This window comes from Oncorhynchus gorbuscha, linkage group LG02 (assembly GCF_021184085.1).
Source record: "Oncorhynchus gorbuscha isolate QuinsamMale2020 ecotype Even-year linkage group LG02, OgorEven_v1.0, whole genome shotgun sequence".
Classification (NCBI taxonomy): domain Eukaryota; kingdom Metazoa; phylum Chordata; class Actinopteri; order Salmoniformes; family Salmonidae; genus Oncorhynchus; species Oncorhynchus gorbuscha.
Window position 1 is genome coordinate 67,701,989 of NC_060174.1, and position 17,396 is coordinate 67,719,384.

The following is a 17,396-nucleotide window of genomic DNA, read 5'->3' on the forward strand; positions in this document are numbered from 1 at the left end:
ACACTTGCTTGTTTTGTTACATAAACTGAAATTAAGCGAAGTGTTAGAATTGTAGCAACAAGGAAATGGTGGAGCGATTTCTGCTTAGTCATCTTTAAAGACATTTAGTATTTTTTTTCACCCAACTTTTGTCCTGAATCCAATGACATGCTGACGTATTTTGTTGATTTCACTTTGAATTCATGTTAGTTGACAACTCAACCAAATGTAAATCAAAACTAGAAGTTGAAATGTTGTCTGTGCCCATTGGGTTGCCACTGATGTAGAAATACGCTAAATTGGAATATGCATGCTAATCATTAAGCCTATCAAAGCATTGTCATTAAATCTCTGAAAGCATTCCCTTTTTTCATAAACCGTGGTTATGATGGACTATAACAACACACCATTGGTGGTAGACAATAGGCCTACAGCCAACATAATAATGAATCCGCCGCAATGAGCGCTTTTTAAGAAATGATGTCACTTTGGAATGTTCCCTCAGCTCCCATTCAATTCAGCAAATTAAAGTTAAAACTTCAACCAATAAGGTGCAGGAAAGCTACTCTAACCAATCGGAAGAGGGACAGAGGAAACACTATTGCGTTCGGGGGGTGTAGTGGGCGAAATAGAATTGATCCGAACTGCGATTGCCCTGCAAAGTCAGTGTGCCAAACATCAGCAAATCGCAAATGGACGGATCCGTCAGAGCCGCGAAGGATGGTGGAAAACTCGCTGCCTTAGAAAGCTATAGAACGCAAACTATCCAAAACGAGATTTAATCGGGAAAGAGCTGGATGCTTAACTCAACATAACACATTTTTACTCGTAGGCTACATCACAACCTTATGCAACATCGGCTCTGTCCGAGGACTGCGTAAAGGTACTGGAAAGGTTTTGGGAGCGAGAATGGAGCGGGCGCCAAGCTCAAGCCCCAGCGGCGTAAATCAGCCCTCACAACCTCCCCAGCATGAACCTATTAGTTTCGGCATTGACCAGATTCTCAGTGGTACCGACCAGGACGGTTCACAGAACACCACCCGGAGTGGTTCGGATACTGGGAACTTCACAAATGGAGGAAGTTACCACCTCGTTAGTCCAAGTGGAGCCAGTGCAGCGCCCTTCACTTCGCTTTCCGGTTCTTTCCATGGAATCGCATCATCATACGAGGAATCAAGTGCATACGGAGTGAACTTGACTTTCACCCCAGGAGGGGTGATACGAGTCCCGGCACACAGGCCGCTGGCCGCCGCAGTGCCTCCTCCTATAGCCAGCGCGGTACCAGGGCTAGGCAGCATCAGCTTCCCCTGGATGGAGAGCAGCCAAAGATTCGCAAAGGAAAGATTCGCAGGTAATCTCCATTCAATGTGTAGGCTATTTTAGTCCAGGGGCGGCTTAATCTGGGACTGGGGAACCGGCCCTACAATCACATAGTTGGGATGTACTGCAGCAGACCTGATCATCACCAGGCTGTGGTCATTTCCATTTCAACTCGGTAAATTCAGTGTTTTCGTAGGTTTTAGCCTATTCTTTTTCAAAGGGGAATTTTCTTTTCACTCGTGGAGTTTACATGGATTTACCCAGTTCCACAAATAAATTATACAGGACTAGTCGAACCAGGTCACCAGATTAACTTGAATTGTAGCCTAATTCTGAAAGCTTTCTATTGAGGGGAAACACGGATATAAATCAATTCAACAAGAACATAACATGCAAAGAAAATACAAACAGATCCAAAGAAGGGAACACTGAATTATTCATTATAATATATTATTTCATATTTCAAAGTAAGGTTTAGCCTAACTCAAAGGCGAAAGACTAACATGAAAACAACTTTAAAACATGCGGTAGAAATACTACCCGAGTTAGGTTCGTTCTCTCAAAGCGATGCGTTGGGCACAACGATACTTTGCAAGTTGCACCATTAAAACTATGTCAATATAACAATAAGCACACTTTTCATGCAGGTTTTTACCACACAATTGAACAAGAAAATATGAACTGATCACAAATATAAAAATGCAACCCGTGTTATTCTAAGAAATAAACACATGCCTATTTCACCGGAAGACCAAAACTGTATACTCGCATTAAACTATAACTATTTACATTTTCATCAATTTAGAACCGTTTATGAAAATAAACACATTTTATCCAAATGTGAAATTTATATTTCGATTTAGATCAATAGGAGGGGTGTGCTGTTATCGAAAGTGCTCAGATACGTTACACAAGTGTTTCAGACTTCTTCGTAGGGTATTAGCTACATCACTTGTCTTTAGCAAGTCGACCTAATTTTGTTACTACTGAAGGAAAAGTTTTTTGGGGGGATTTTGAATCCTGTGTGTGTGTGTGTGTCTTGCTAAACGGGACATATTATAACGCTAAGTGTATTATGATGATGATGATTATTATTGTTATTATTACATAAATATGGCCTATAATTATTAATCATTATTATTATTATTTCCACAGAACATATTCTTGTTATTGCAGTATTTTAACACATAATTTGGGGTACTAGAAGGGGTAAAGCCTTTCTGATTCTATATATTCAAACTAAATGTTTACATGGAACATTAACAGTAGAAAATACTTGAAAGTTACTAAGCTATTCCTATATTGACAGAAATGACATAATTGGCCAACACTTATGGTAGGCCTACTGTTTGCCATTGTCACGTTGTAATAAAATAATTGTAAATCGGACACTTCAGGAAAAAAAGTAAAATAGGAAACCTCTCCATCTGTAACGTAAATCATTTCTCTCAGTCTGTCTCAGTGGATGTCCTATAACATGTATCAGAACCTTTGTTTATCTTCCGGGGGGGGCACTATGTAAAGTGTCATTAATATTGCAGAAGGGTTATAGATGATTGCCTGTCAGTGTTTTGTGACAGAAGAAAGAAACTCTCTACATCAGAATTGAATGGGGAAAACCACTCAACCTCTTTTCATCGACATCATCAGCATTATTAACTGTCAACACATCTTATTTTCCTGACTATTACAGCAATGTCTGCTACTACTAGGCAATAACCCACTGTGTCAGAGGAAATATAATGCAACGATTTTTGAGCAGTACTTTTATCAACTAACCATGGACTAACACTGAATTGATCATTTTGCCATGTTTCAAAATAAATAAGAATAATTTAAACATATGCTCAACTTGGATTTTGCGTTGATTAGAATTACATTAGAATTACTAAATGAAAAAAATTGGCCTCTAAAGACCCATAAAACAGCTATAAAACATATTCAGCTGTACTCCAACATTCCACCTCTATGAGAGAGAGGGAAGGGTGGTATATAGGTCAAACCAATGAGCTTGTACATTTCTTTTGACTATAGTATCAATTTACAGATTCTCATGCGGACTACAATGTTCTTCAACAAATTGAACACAACATAAGATCTTGTGAACCTGTTCATGACCTGCTTTCTTTGATTGTCCAATGTCTCTCACACACACACACACACACACACACACACACACACACACACACACACACACACACACACACACACACACACACACACACACACACACACACACACACACACACACACACACACAGCTGCACTGACGCCATTCACAGTGACCCGGCGGATTGGTCACCCCTATCAGAACCGCACCCCTCCGAAGAGGAAGAAGCCGCGGACATCATTCTCCCGGGTGCAGATCTGTGAGCTGGAGAAACGCTTTCATAGACAGAAGTACCTGGCCAGCGCTGAACGGGCCGCTCTCGCCAAGACCCTCAAGATGACCGACGCACAGGTCAAGACCTGGTTCCAGAATCGCAGGACCAAGTGGAGGTGAGACACTGGGCTGGAGAGGGGTAGGAGGGGAAAGATGAGTTGTTTTCTGAGTGCTTTCTCTGGAGAAAGATGAGGATCTAGTCTACATTTACTCTAGAGTGGTCAGCAGAGAAACATATAATTAGTTACTACTTTCTGATGTTAATTTTCTATTTTAGAAATGATAGCTTGAATACAATATCCGCAGTAACTTTGACTTCTAATACATGTTATAGAGGTGGGTTAGGTCCCTAATTGTGCATCAATGCTAATGGGTACCCAATAACTCAGGTGCGCAAATCCTAACAGGCATATTCACTCCGCTTTATGTTACTGGACAGCTCACAAACACAACCATGACCCTCGACAGCAGGGCTGGGCAAACCTTTGGGCTCAAGGGCCACATTGAGATTTCGAAATTCAACAGAGGACCGCACTGTTTGTCAAAATCAATTTGCGTGCCAGAAAAAGGGCAGTCATTAGAATGTGTAAAAGTCCATTATAATTTCTCTATGCTTTCTATTTAGTTTTAGACGTTGAAGAGTGGCCGGGAGTGTTTTTCTAACCCAACATGGCATATTTTCTTTACTCAAACCTCGAGCGGGCCGGATTGAATGAGCTTGTGGGCCGGATCTGGCCCACGGACCATAGTTTGCCCACTCCGCTCTGCAGTCAGGACACAAGTCTAGGGACAGTTCATGGATTATGGTTTTCCTAACACCGTTCACTCAGCTCTATAGAGTATCAGTAATATTGGACAGTGTTTGGATCAAAGATCTTGTGACATATGTAAAACATGGCTTGACAGTTTTGGAGATAAAACATTCAGATGTAATAGCTTAACCTATAAAGTATTAAGTGGATCACTTGCACACCCACACAATCAAATGTAACGTAGGGACACAAAATAAATGGTGATGTTATATCACGAAGGAGCATTCTTGGAGCAATAAGCCTGAGTACAATAAACAGTGTTAAGAGAGTTAGTTTGAAAGAGCTAGCTTTCTGAGTATTGCACAGGCATCGCTCTGGTGTCATATGTGTTGGAATGGGCCAGTATTAAGATGTGCCTACTGAAGTAGGCTTATCATTTGACTCATAACAAAAATGAATTAGCTTATTATTATTATGTAGGACTTGGCTAAATCTATGTGAGCTATGTTGACACAAATATCTGCATGTATTTGACGAAGAAAACCATAGGTTAAATAGCCAAAAAGTGTACAACTAGCCTACAACTTTGGTAATATCAGCTGTGTACCGGCAGTTACCGCAAGGTCTGAGAGAAGGGAGGGACAGCTAACTTTCCAAAATTCTACACACTTTGCTAAGGGGCAAACAGAAAGATTTGTTTTATAGCTGATCTCATGTTATTTTACACATTTTGCCATGACACTGAGAGAAAAGGCTGCAGTTTTTCAATAATTTCCTGCAATTCCACATGTTGCCATTTTTATATATTTAATCTTTATTTAACCTGGAAGGGCTCATTGAGATTTGAAATGTCTTTTTCAAGAGCGTCCTGGCCAATTGCTATGCTTTATCTTGGCCAGGTCGCAGTTGCAAATGAGAACTTGTTCTCAACTAGCCTATCTGGTTACATTAAGGTGAAATAAATCAATACAAATAAAAAAGATAGGCAGCACCAAGTCATTACACAATTACAAACAGACAACAACTACAGGAAATCAGGTAATCTAGTAGTACCTGTAGAAAAACTACAGTTAATATAGTAAAAAAAAATCAAAAAATCACAAGAGTATAACAAAATCATAAAACAGCTAATTAAAAACATTGACAGGTGAGGGAATCAGCCTCAAAATCCTTCATCAATGATTTAAAAACACTAATCGAGGCAAGTTCCTCCAGTTTGAAAGTATTTTTGTAACTTTTCGAAGTCTATGGCGCAGAGTACATAAAAGCCCTTTTACCAAATTCAGTTCGGACATTTCGAACACTTAGCAGGATAAAGTCCTGCGAACGAAGAGAGTACCCACCACATTTCTGAACAATAAAAATGCCCAAATAAAATGGTAGTAAACCCAAAATGGGTTTGTAAAAGTATTCCAGTGACTGAGCCTTTGATTGACTAAAGAAGGCCAGCCAATTGTTGTATATAATGTGCAGTGGTGCGTAAGGGTTTTGCAGTTTAAAATAAATCTCAATGCTCCATGGTAAACGGTGTCAATTGATCTCAAACACTGAGTGGAAGCATTCATATATAAAATATCCCCATAGTCTAGTAAAGGCATAAATGTAGCTGACACTAACCTCTTTCTGGCTTCAAAAGAACAACAGGCCTCATTCCTAAAATAAAATCCCAACTTCAGCTTAAATTTTTTTTTGTAATTTGTTGAATATGCAATTTAAAAGAGAGGCAGTCATCAATTAAAATTCCAAGATATTTAGATGAGGTTACAGTCTCAATCTCATTGCCCTGACAGGTAGTAATAGGTGAAAGGTTCAGAGGTTTATTCTTGCTTTAGAAAACACAGTTAGTTTAGTTTTGTCAGTATTGAGGATAAGCTTCAATTGACACAAGGTATGTTGAACAGTATAAAAAGCAGTTTGCAAGTTCTGGAAAGCTTTTGTGAGAGACGAGGCACAACAGTAAATAACAGTATTATCAGTATAAAAGTGAAGTTGCGCATTTTGCTAATTTTTGTCTAAATTATTTATATAAATAGTGAATAAGAGGGGACCAAGTACAGAGCCATGGGCACACCATTACAGACAGACAATTTAACAGACTTGAACCCATCAAATTGAGTGATCTGAGTTCTGTCCGACAGATAGTTAGCAAACCATGCAACTGACCTACGCTCGACAATCTCTGCCTCAGTATAGCATGATCAACTGTATCAAAATCCTTAGAGAGATCAATAAAAAGTGAAACACAGTGCTGTTTTTTGTCAAGGGCTTCAGTGATATCATTTAAAACCTTCATGGCTGCTGTAATTGTGCTATGCTTCTTCCTGAAGCTGAATTGGTACTTTGATAAAATAGAGTTAGTGTACAAAAATTATTTTAGCTGCTCACTAACAAGGGTTTCAGGTATTTTCGCCAGGGGTGGCAGATTTGATATTAGCCTATAATTATTTAAAGAGTTGGATCTCCCCCTTTTATAAGTGGTAGGACAAATTATGATTTCCAGATCTTTGGAATTTCATTACATTCAAGTATTATTTGGAGCAGAGAGATAAATGTGCAGTTTTATAGCTAATCTCATGCTATTCTACACATTTTTCAATGAGGCTGAGATAATTTTGTATTTTGAAAGGGGGGAGGCATATGCCAGTGGGTAATATCATTATGAAACGTAGCCTATCCTAACCTACTGTATAGGCTAAGAATTTATTTAGCCAGGTCATCAGCTGTGGACACACTGTTGCACTCACAGTAGCTTTGGCCTACACACGGTCGAAAAAAGATGTCAGGCTCAGTGCAAATTTATCAAATGTAAATACATGCAACATTGTAGCCTGTTATGAAACAATTTGGTGCACGATTAATGCCACTGAAATACACTGAACTGTCTTATATTTCCAGAAAATGTGCTTACGTGATGATACTGTTGTCTAGTCTAGCTACTGCACAGGTTGCCACTGGAAAATGTCAAAGGTCAAATCCGAATAATAAATGAACAATTTGACACGTTTGCAAATATTCAACACGTTACTATTTTTAGAATTAATAATAATAATATTTCTTATAGTGGTGTCTGCAAAATATAAAATGTACACAGAAGGTTCTGTTATCTATATTATCTGCAAGAGTTGCTCCATCTTGAGTGCAATAATGTGCAATCATGTTCTGTTTGGCAACATAGGTCAGTGTCCTCTCTGGTTTCTCCCATGGTTCATTATGGCTCATGCCAGTGTGGTGTCTCTCCTGCTCTAATGAATCAACCATGTGATAGCTGCTGACAGGTGGTCGTCATCAGTGTCCCTGTTCTGATGTTGGCCTCGATGTCTCTGGGTGCATCACATTTTCTGTCTGTGTAACCAATTCCTCTGACAGTGGATCTTAATAAGTGTCCTGCCTATGTCTGTTCTGTCCCTGTCCTCTCCCTACCCACCCTGTCTTCGTTGCCAGGCGACAGACAGCTGAGGAGAGGGAGGCGGAGCGGCAGCAGGCCAATCGGCTGATGATCCAGCTGCAGCATGATGCCTTCCAGAAGTCCTTGAGTGACTCGGTTCCGTCCGATCCACTCTGCATCCACAACTCCTCCCTGTTCGCCCTGCAGAACCTGCAGCCGTGGGCCTCTGAGGAAGCAGCAAAGATGGGCCGTGTCACCGCTCTAGTGTGACAGGGACAGGGTGGGGCCCTCTAGACATTACATACTCGGACTGATTTCTAAGAAACTGCACAAAGGTGATCCGTGAGCAAATTGAAATGAATGATTTATTATTGTCCATCCAGAACATAGCCAAATTGTGTCTGAGGGAGTCTGAAGATTAAGCAAAAACTCCAGTTCCTAAGTACCCTGATATGATCTGGACATGCAGAATGTTTGCTGGGTCCTTTGTGTCAGACGCATCCTGGGTGGTAGCCTATGATCTGTGGCGATGTACGTGACACACGTTACTGAGCCAGCCCTATAATTCCAAACTGACATATTGACTGACTGACACAGCACAGACTGGCTCATCTGTTTCTCCCACGTCCCATCTGTTCCTTCACCACTACAGTTACACTATCAGCTCTGTGCCCCTGCATCTCAGAGCCGACCAGTCTGCAAAGGATGAGAAATGGATGGGAAACAGAGAGAGAATACACTAATGTTCTGAGAATATATAAAATGTCGTTGTTGCATGGAATCATTCTCATCATCCTCTCATTTTCCATCTTGAATTCCATCTAATTGTTTCCTCTTTAGACTGCTGGTTAGCAGGATGTTTTTTGTACTGGGTGGAGATGGACTTAGGCAAACACTGATCCTAAAAAGCCACTGAATGTATTACACGCTTTGATTCCAATCTATTAACACTCTGAAGCTCAATTAGGGTGATTAATTACATTTGAATAAGAAGGCAAACTATAAAACCAGATAGCCACAAGTGAGATGTTGTAGAATCAATTGCTTGCTGTTCTATTGGGCAAGTGTTTAGTGATGTCTGGACAAACCAGATAACTGCTACCTCTTCAAACAGGAGACACCCAGAACACTAGCAAGACATCTACTTTTTCTCTCTCTCTCTCTCTCTCTCTCTCTCTCTCTCTCTCTCTCTCTCTCTCTCTCTATATATATATATATATATATATATATATATAACTCATGAAGGGTTAATACACAGCTCAAGGGCTATTTTAGAATAATAACATTTGCCAGTGGGACAAGAAGAAATCCAGTAAAAGAGGAAGCTAATTATTTATAGTGTTGTTTTATTCATGCCAGGCTGGACCCATTCACTGGGAAGTGTGGTGCATGAGGGTGGTATATCAGACCTGAGAGGTGGAGAGTCTGGTTGACTTCGTTCAACTGTGGTGTAAAGGACTTTGTTGTATGAGTCATCTGAGAATATTTGACGCGGTGAAATAGATGGATGATAACAGCATCTCTCCCCGTGTATCATATTTGACAAATATGTAAATAACTAAACAAAACCTAATAATAATAAAAAAGCATTCTCTTGTTTTAGCTTTGAATCACTCTTTATTTTTCAATGCCCTTCTGTTGGTCTCCATAGCTACTTTATTGTTTACATAGAAAGTGGAATGTCTGCAGAACATGCTCGTTACACTCAAATACAATGCAAACAAAAACAGCAGCAGAAAGATCGATACCACTAACGTTCTCTCGCACACAAACACATTGACCTGGGAGGATTTAGCCTACGACAGATCTAAGGCACTTACAGGCGGAGATCCACAGAGACCATAAAAAGGCTCTCCCCATTAAAGCCCCACCCCCCACCCCACCCCCCCCACTGAGTGCTGTTGACTCACATTCAACTGACCTGGGGGTAGATTGATAGGTCTCAATGCTGTGTCCATTATGAATGTGGTGAAGAATGTGACATCACAAAAGATATCTCAGCATCGCCATATAAAGCTGCAGAATCACCGACAGCTATTTAGATAGGCCTATTCATACTCATACACACTAGAGCTGAGCAGACGTGATGGTGCAAGAGGATGAACCCTCTTCCTGATAGTCTGAGAGGCCATTAGGGAGAGCAGCCATTAATAAAGCCTCTCTGCTCAGGATAATTGATACAGGAAGTCTCCTGACCTCCTGGACCTGCTCCAGATCTGGGAGGATGAGATGAGATCACCCCTCAGGGATGCAACACAACCAAGGCTGTCAGGAAAGGGCTTACTTATACACCAGCCCCCCTCTGCTGGCCGGAGTCTATAGTGACTCATAGGGGAATGAGATTGGGTGACATTTCAAACCTACTGACTTGAGTCTGTCCACCTTATTTGGGACCAAAGCAATACAGAAGATGCATAGTGGTAGTTGGTTTACTGGCTGGTGTCTTGTATTTGTCAGAGTGATGCAGTGGAGAATGGGTCTCCCTGTCAGATACTTTGAACAGGGATAAAACCATACTTAGGGTGTGAGTCCATGAAGTTACAGTGCCTTGCGAAAGTATTCGGCCCCCTTGAACTTTGCGACCTTTTGCCAAATTTCAGGCTTCAAACATAAAGATATAAAACTGTATTTTTTTGTGAAGAATCAACAACAAGTGGGACACAATCATGAAGTGGAACAACATTTATTGGATATTTCAAACTTTTTTAACAAATCAAAAACTGAAAAATTGGGCATGCAAAATTATTCAGCCCCTTTACTTTCAGTGCAGCAAACTCTCTCCAGAAGTTCAGTGAGGATCTCTGAATGATCCAATGTTGACCTGAATGACTAATGATGATAAATACAATCCATCTGTGTGTAATCAAGTCTCTGTATAAATGTACCTGCACTGTGATAGTCTCAGAGGTCCGTTAAAAGCGCAGAGAGCATCATGAAGAACAAGGAACACACCAGGCAGATCCGAGATACTGTTGTGAAGAAGTTTAAAGCCGGATTTGGATACAAAAAGATTTCCCAAGCTTTAAACATCCCAAGGAGCACTGTGCAAGCGATAATATTGAAATGGAAGGAGTATCAGACCACTGCAAATCTACCAAGACCTGGCCATCCCTCTAAACTTTCAGCTCATACAAGAAGACTGATCAGAGATGCAGCCAAGAGGCCCATGATCACTCTGGATGAACTGCAGAGATCTACAGCTGAGGTGGGACACTCTGTCCATAGGACAACAATCAGTTGTATATTGCAAAAATCTGGCCTTTAGGGAAGAGTGGCAAGAAGAAAGCCATTTCTTAAAGATATCCATAACAAGTGTCGTTTAAAGTTTGCCACAAGCCACCTGGGAGACACACCAAACATGTGGAAGAAGGTGCTCTAGTCAGATGAAACCAAAATTGAACTTTTTGGCAACAATGCAACATGTTGTGTTTGGCGTAAAAGCATCACAGCTCATCACCCTGAACACACCATCCCCACTGTCAAACATGGTGGTGGCAGAATCATGGTTTGGGCCTGCTTTTCTTCAGCAGGGACAGGGAAGATGGTTAAAATTGATGGGAAGATGGATGGAGCCAAATACAGGACCATTCTGGAAGAAAAGCTGATGGAGTCTGCAAAAGACCTGAGACTGGTACAGAGATTTGTCTTCCAACAAGACAATGATCCAAAACATAAAGTAAAATCTACTATGGAATGGTTCAAAAATAAACATATCCAGGTGTTAGAATGGCCAAGTCAAAGTCCAGACCTGAGAACTGCTGTGCAAATGCTCTCCATCCAACCTCACTGAGCTCGAGCTGTTTTGCAAGGAGGAATGGGAAAGAATTTCAGTCTCTCGATGTGCAAAACTGATAGAGACATACCTCAAGCGATTTACAGCTGTAATCGCAGCAAAAGGTGGCGCTACAAAGTATTAACTTAAAAAGGGGCTGAATAATTTTGCACGCCCAATTTTTCAATTGTTAAAAAAGTTTGAAATATCCAATAAATTTCGTTTCACTTCATGATTGTGTCCCACTTGTTGATTCTTCACAAAAAAAGTTTTATATCTTTATGTTTGAAGCCTGAAATGTGGCAAAATGTCAAAGTTCAAGGGGGCCGAATACTTTCGCAAGGCACTGTATGTCCCCCCAGTTTGTGTAAATGTTGAAACATTCAAGTTGGGTAGAATACATTGTGTTAAGCATTACACATCTACACAGTTACCCATAGATCAATAGGTTAGAAATGCTCCAATAGGGTCTTCTTTACCCTTTGTAGCACACAAGCTTCCATTACCTGTCAGTAGGGGGGGGGGGGGGGGTAATGGCCGATTAAAGATTAAATAGTCAACCCACAAAATTTTAGAGTAACTTTTAAGTGAACCTCGAGATGAGAAATCATGTATACAGCGAGATGGCAAGGTATGGACACTGGCCTTTCCATGACACCTGGTAGGAGCCAGATATGACAAGAGCGCAGCCCGAGATGCAAAAGAAAAGATCGCATTTCTGTGAATCAAAGCAAACTTCAATTGTCACATGCACCGAATACAAGAGTAGACCTTACCGTGAAATGCTTACTTGCAAGCCCTTTAACAGTGCAGTTCACATTGCAGCTGTAGTTCTCTGCATGAGTTGTCAACAATGGACAGGTCATGGAGCGTGCAGGTCTGCACAAGGAGTAACAGCGCTGTCTCATACTTTAAGACAGTGGGCCAACAGCAAAGCAGATGTCTACCAGACATCTAGGTTTATTTCATGTTCGCGCCTGTTTATCAGAGTAGACCAAAAGTATATCCTCAAAATACCGTCATAATTTCATGTAACAATGTAGTTCTATTATGGGGTCTATTATGGGATAAAATGTCCTGCAGAGGCTCATGTAAAGGATTTCATTAAAGGCTTCACATTGAAATTCTACCATCAATAAAAAAGCTTAGAGACAATCTACCCCAGAACTTTTAATTGTGGATCAGAATATTTCTGTGGATGGAGAACTGATCATATACTTCATGTATAACAATTAAAATAGATGAAATGCAGGTATAATAAAACATGAATATTTTTACTTTCAAAATGACATTCATGTCACCAGGGAACTAGCTGCTTCACTCTACCCTTACTGCAAAAAAATATAAACGTGAGAATTTCTTAAAACCGTTCAATACAATGCTTGGCAAAAGTTAATGTATCAGACCTTAGAGCCTACAACCTGGAAGGGAAAGAAAAGCTTCGACAAATTCAACAGCTTATGGATGACAACACTTGCCATTTCACTTTACCCATCATTTAAATAATTCAAAATGAAACAAACATGAACAGATATCTTCCAAAATGCCAGAGGGACAGTTCTGACAAACTTCAGAATGCTACGTACAACACAGTAGCAAGGATTTAATTTACACATTTACAAAATGCAAAGTTGAAAATGGCTTTCCCCAGGTCCGTCCACGTGAAAGCTGGAATAGTACCACCCCTCCCGTCCTCTTGGAGAGGGTGATGCTGGTAGGGCCAGGGGTGATGGGGCTCAGTGCCATTAGCTCCACTCTAGCAGGGCACTGGACATGAAATGCTGCAGCAGTGTAGAATAACAGAGCATTGATTCAGACATGGGAAGGGCCAAGAGGGCAGAGTAGGCAGGCGGGAGAATTGATGAGATGGCTGAAGTAATCAAACTAAAAATAGTTTAAAACAAAAGTTAGTCTTCAACAGTTTGTCTCCACTGCCACAGTTCCTCTACGGTCTGAAAAAGATTGGGGGGAAAATATTTACTAAAGCATAATCATAACTGTGTAACTGTTAGAAAACATGTCATTGATGAGAGCTCAACACTTAGAGGTATTGGTGTTTTTCCTCATTGCTGATCAAAACCAAAATAGTCTTCATTGCTCTTTAGAGGTGTTTCAATTCCCTGACAGCACTACGGGTCATTCATTTCCCAAACATTCCATTTAACCTGTGTTCTTGACAAACACCATGATGTCCCGGAGAAGCATTAACATACCTTGGTTTCTGTGACTTTGAAGCTGTTCCTCACAAAGCTCTCAAACTTGGACTGGAGTTTAGGCAACTTCCCCCCCTGAAATAGCAAGACTTGACATTAGTCTAGATATTCAGAAGTGTCCCTATCCCTAGTCTTTCGGTTAACAGTTCTTTAACATATATCAGATAAAATCAGCCAATCACTGTAAGAAGGTCTGTGTATTTCCAGATTATATCATACGCATCAAGTTTCTCATGATCCAACAGACACCAACCTTCTCCACAGTCGCCATCATCTTGACCTTGAGCTCAGAGACATGGAGACTTTGTTTGGGGGTCTTGGCAGTTGCTTTGGGGGTCTGTCCATTTTTAGGAGTCTGTCCACCCTTGCTGTCGGGGGTCTTTGCCTGTGAAAACCATACAAATTTTTAGACAAGACATGTAACATGAGAACATGCATCACTACAATAATGCTCTCAGAAAAACAAGTGGCCATCTTCAGTCTCAGTCTTTTGGTAAGCAGTGTTGAAAATGCATCAGTAGAGCATCAGCTCAACAAATATCATCTTCGACGAGATGCCAAGTTATAATAGGGCAAAAGATGTGTAAGAGGACTAACCTGTTTTCCGGCTGGTGTGTTGGCTTTAGAGCCCTTTCCACCGTGGGCAGGAGTCTGAGGTTTGGACGGAGTCTTCTTAGCCTGATAAAAACAGCAAGGTTTCTTGTGACATTTTCTATGCTTTCTCAAGGGCAGAATAAGTATAGGCTTAAATAAAAATGCACTCACCTTAACAGGAGATTCTTCAGCCTCACTCTCTTCATCCTCGTCATCCTCATCCCTAAAGAGGAGTCACATGTTACAACTCGAACTCTTTATAAAACCTCAGTGAGGAGCAGGTGCTTTAGTCAAACAGACTTACTCCTCATCGTCATCCTCGTCACCAACATCCATCTTCATCTTTTTCTGTGAAGGGGAGAAAGGGAAGGACATGGTTAGGGGCATGGAGGTGAGGATGTGTATAGCAAGAGCAAAGACTGGGAACATTCTAAGAAATGGGAGTGGCCGACTTTAGTCTCAGTCTTTTGGTAAGCAGTGTTGAAAATGCTTCAGTGGATCATCAGCTCAACAAATATCATCTTTGACTACAGAGGCCAACGCAACAGTAACGCAGAAGACATGTACACTGTGACAAGTGATTATCCAGACAGTGTGTTGGCTTGAAGGCCAGTAGTGAGGACTAACCTGAGATTTAAGAGCCGGTGCTGATGCAGGCCTTTTTTTGGACGTTTGCACCTCTTCTTCCTCTTCATCATCTTCATCCTCGTCAAAAGACTGATCTCCCCCCATCACTGGTAGAATGATTTTGGTTAACTTTGAGTAGACAAGGTACATTCTTCATACAAGGGAATGGTCATCTTCAGTCTCAGTCTTTTGGTAAGCAGTGTTGAAAATGCATCAGTAAATCAGCACAACAAATATCATCTTCGACAACAGATGCCATTGCATCACTAAAGAAACCATGGGAACACTGTCCTATAACAAAGTCATACTCACTGACAAGATGCTGGCCACTGATGTGGATCGGCCCGGATCCAGCCTTGAGACGGAAAACTGCTGGGGGTGTGATTGCGAACCCACCAAGACACACCTGCAAGACAATTAACTTGTTACTTAACATGAACCCTACACAGGCCATACACCCACAATCCCTCACTCAGGTATGGCACAGAAGTATTGATGATATTCTAGGTCTGACTACTCACACTTGGCAGGGTGGAAGGTTTGAGTGAAGCCAGCACAGCCTTAACCTTCTGACCCTCTGTGTCCTGTCCTTCCACCTCCACGATGTGCAGCTCATCCTTGGTGCTGAGGTCCACACACAGCTAAGAGCAATCAACAAGAGACACCAAGTTCAGAAATTGTTTCTCATTCCTATGAGGAAAAACAGATACCTGGAAAGTAATGTATATTTTTTTCTGCAGAAAGACAGCTGTAACACTCACCATCCTTAAGTCTAACTGGTGCTCAAAGTCATCCTCTTCAGGGTTGAAGACTACATCCTTCCCAGATTTCAACTCGCACCCTGTTGAGAAAAATAGTAAATTACAAAAGGGGAAATTGCCTAAGAGAAAATTATGCATTGCTATCAGTAAAGGGGTCCAACGTTGGGGAGTGCAACGTGTGGTTTCAGGCCTTTTTTGAGACAGTTAAATAGCCTACACAAAGAGACTCAATAGAACACTATATATATATATATATTTTTTAATCAGTTTGATTTCTTATTTGGCTGGAGAAAAAGCCTGCACCCAAACTGGTCCTGAGGGAATAAGGTCGTCTGGACATCTCCTTAAAAGGTAGACTGAGGTGAGGCAAACGTGGGCCACCAACCCACGTGGTTGAATGCCCACGTGCACCCTCACCATGTCAATGAAACTAGCCAACCAGGTAGGTAGACAGGCCATTAAACAACCATTTTTAAGCAACAACTACACAATTGACAAAGACATATGCCACGTTTACTTAAAAAACGTGTCCAATCAATTTCAATCTGGAACGGTTACCCCCAAATTTTATGTTACCTTTATTTAACTAGGCAAGTCAGTTAAGAACAAATTCTTATTTTCAATGACGGCCTAGAAACAGTGGGTTAACTGCCTGTTCAGGGGCAGAACGAAAGATTTGTACCTTGTCAGCTCGGGGGTTTGAACCTTCCTGTTACTAGTCCAACGCTCTAACCACTAGGCTACCCTGCCGCCCCTGACAAAGCATGCCATGATCAATGCACTTCAAATATACTACCTCCCATGAAGTGGAATAATTATAGGTAAACAACTTTAGCCAACACTAGAAATTTGGGCAATGTTCACAAAGTCGTGTTACGCTGCATGGACATTATCGAGAGGGCCTTGTGCGCCATCTTTAACCTAAAGCACGTGTTGAGAAATTTGATAAGCATGGAGGGGTATCCAGTGAGAAGGTAATGTCCATCACAAATAAGTCTGGCCCAGTTAACGTTAACACAACACATACAACTCAACCGGGACACCAAGACCTTCAAAATATAACGCAACAAATGTGGTTTCAAGATGCTTGATGGCTAGCCAACCAAAATTAGCTCACATGTGCTAACTATCGGCTAGCTGGCTAGCGTTAGCTAAGTTGATATCTCGTGGATAAACTAGAGTTGACAACTGGGTAAGCAAGTTCCATTACCAAATAGTGTAATGCAATGGTATTTAGGCCATACGTTGATGAAACTCCGACATGTCCCCCATTAGAGCTACAACTAACGTTAGTGGTAAAGTTATCTAATTGTGCTAATATTAGCTTGCTGTACCTCGTGTTGCTTGTGTCTGATGAACAGCGTTTTTTCTCGATACAGTAGTTAGCTTAGTGATATGTTTATTTAAATAGTGATTCCGAAAAACTATTGTCAGTTCAAATAGAGTATCTCACCATAGAGAAAGGTTTGTGGTCCCATTTGTTCCTCGTCCAGACCATTCATTTTCTTTGCAGAGACAGGGCACTTCGAAGATAATGGAAAAACTGACAGGCCCCCTCACTACGCAGACACACTACCCGGGCTCATTCGCCACGCCTTCTTTCTTCTTCT

At 41.1% G+C, this 17,396-nt stretch overlaps 2 protein-coding genes across 2 annotated transcripts; one reads left to right on the plus strand and one right to left on the minus strand.

Moving 5' to 3' along the window:
• Positions 1-657: 657 nt before the first annotated feature.
• On the plus strand, positions 658-9,415 carry LOC123994056 (T-cell leukemia homeobox protein 3-like). Its single transcript, XM_046296546.1, has 3 exons — positions 658-1,330; positions 3,561-3,798; positions 7,876-9,415. The coding sequence occupies exons 1-3, from the start codon at positions 889-891 to the stop codon at positions 8,087-8,089; spliced, it is 894 nt and encodes a 297-aa protein (XP_046152502.1). The 5' UTR covers positions 658-888; the 3' UTR covers positions 8,090-9,415.
• A 3,333-nt stretch (positions 9,416-12,748) lies between these two features.
• On the minus strand, positions 12,749-17,396 carry LOC124007990 (nucleophosmin-like). Its single transcript, XM_046318913.1, has 11 exons — positions 17,240-17,396; positions 15,787-15,866; positions 15,547-15,666; positions 15,338-15,431; positions 15,026-15,132; positions 14,703-14,746; positions 14,570-14,621; positions 14,402-14,482; positions 14,058-14,189; positions 13,805-13,879; positions 12,749-13,543 (listed from the first exon to the last, which is right to left on the minus strand). Exons 1-11 carry the CDS (start codon positions 17,286-17,288, stop codon positions 13,499-13,501), a joined length of 879 nt encoding a protein of 292 aa, XP_046174869.1. The 5' UTR covers positions 17,289-17,396; the 3' UTR covers positions 12,749-13,498.

What these genes read in the sequence shown, in the direction of transcription:
- LOC123994056 (XM_046296546.1), top strand. Translation starts at nt 889, where the DNA reads ATGGAGCGGGCGCCAAGCTCAAGCCCCAGCGGCGTAAATCAGCCCTCA. An exon ending in CGCAAAGGAAAGATTCGCAG is followed by an intron (nt 1,331 to 3,560) that starts GTAATCTCCATT and finishes ACACACACACAG; the next exon opens with CTGCACTGACGCCATTCACA. An exon ending in AATCGCAGGACCAAGTGGAG is followed by an intron (nt 3,799 to 7,875) that starts GTGAGACACTGG and finishes CTTCGTTGCCAG; the next exon opens with GCGACAGACAGCTGAGGAGA.
- LOC124007990 (XM_046318913.1), bottom strand. Translation starts at nt 17,288, where the DNA reads ATGAATGGTCTGGACGAGGAACAAATGGGACCACAAACCTTTCTCTAT. An exon ending in GACGAGGATGACGATGAGGA is followed by an intron (nt 14,622 to 14,702) that starts GTAAGTCTGTTT and finishes ACTCCTCTTTAG; the next exon opens with GGATGAGGATGACGAGGATG. An exon ending in TGATGGCGACTGTGGAGAAG is followed by an intron (nt 13,880 to 14,057) that starts GTTGGTGTCTGT and finishes TTGCTATTTCAG; the next exon opens with GGGGGGAAGTTGCCTAAACT.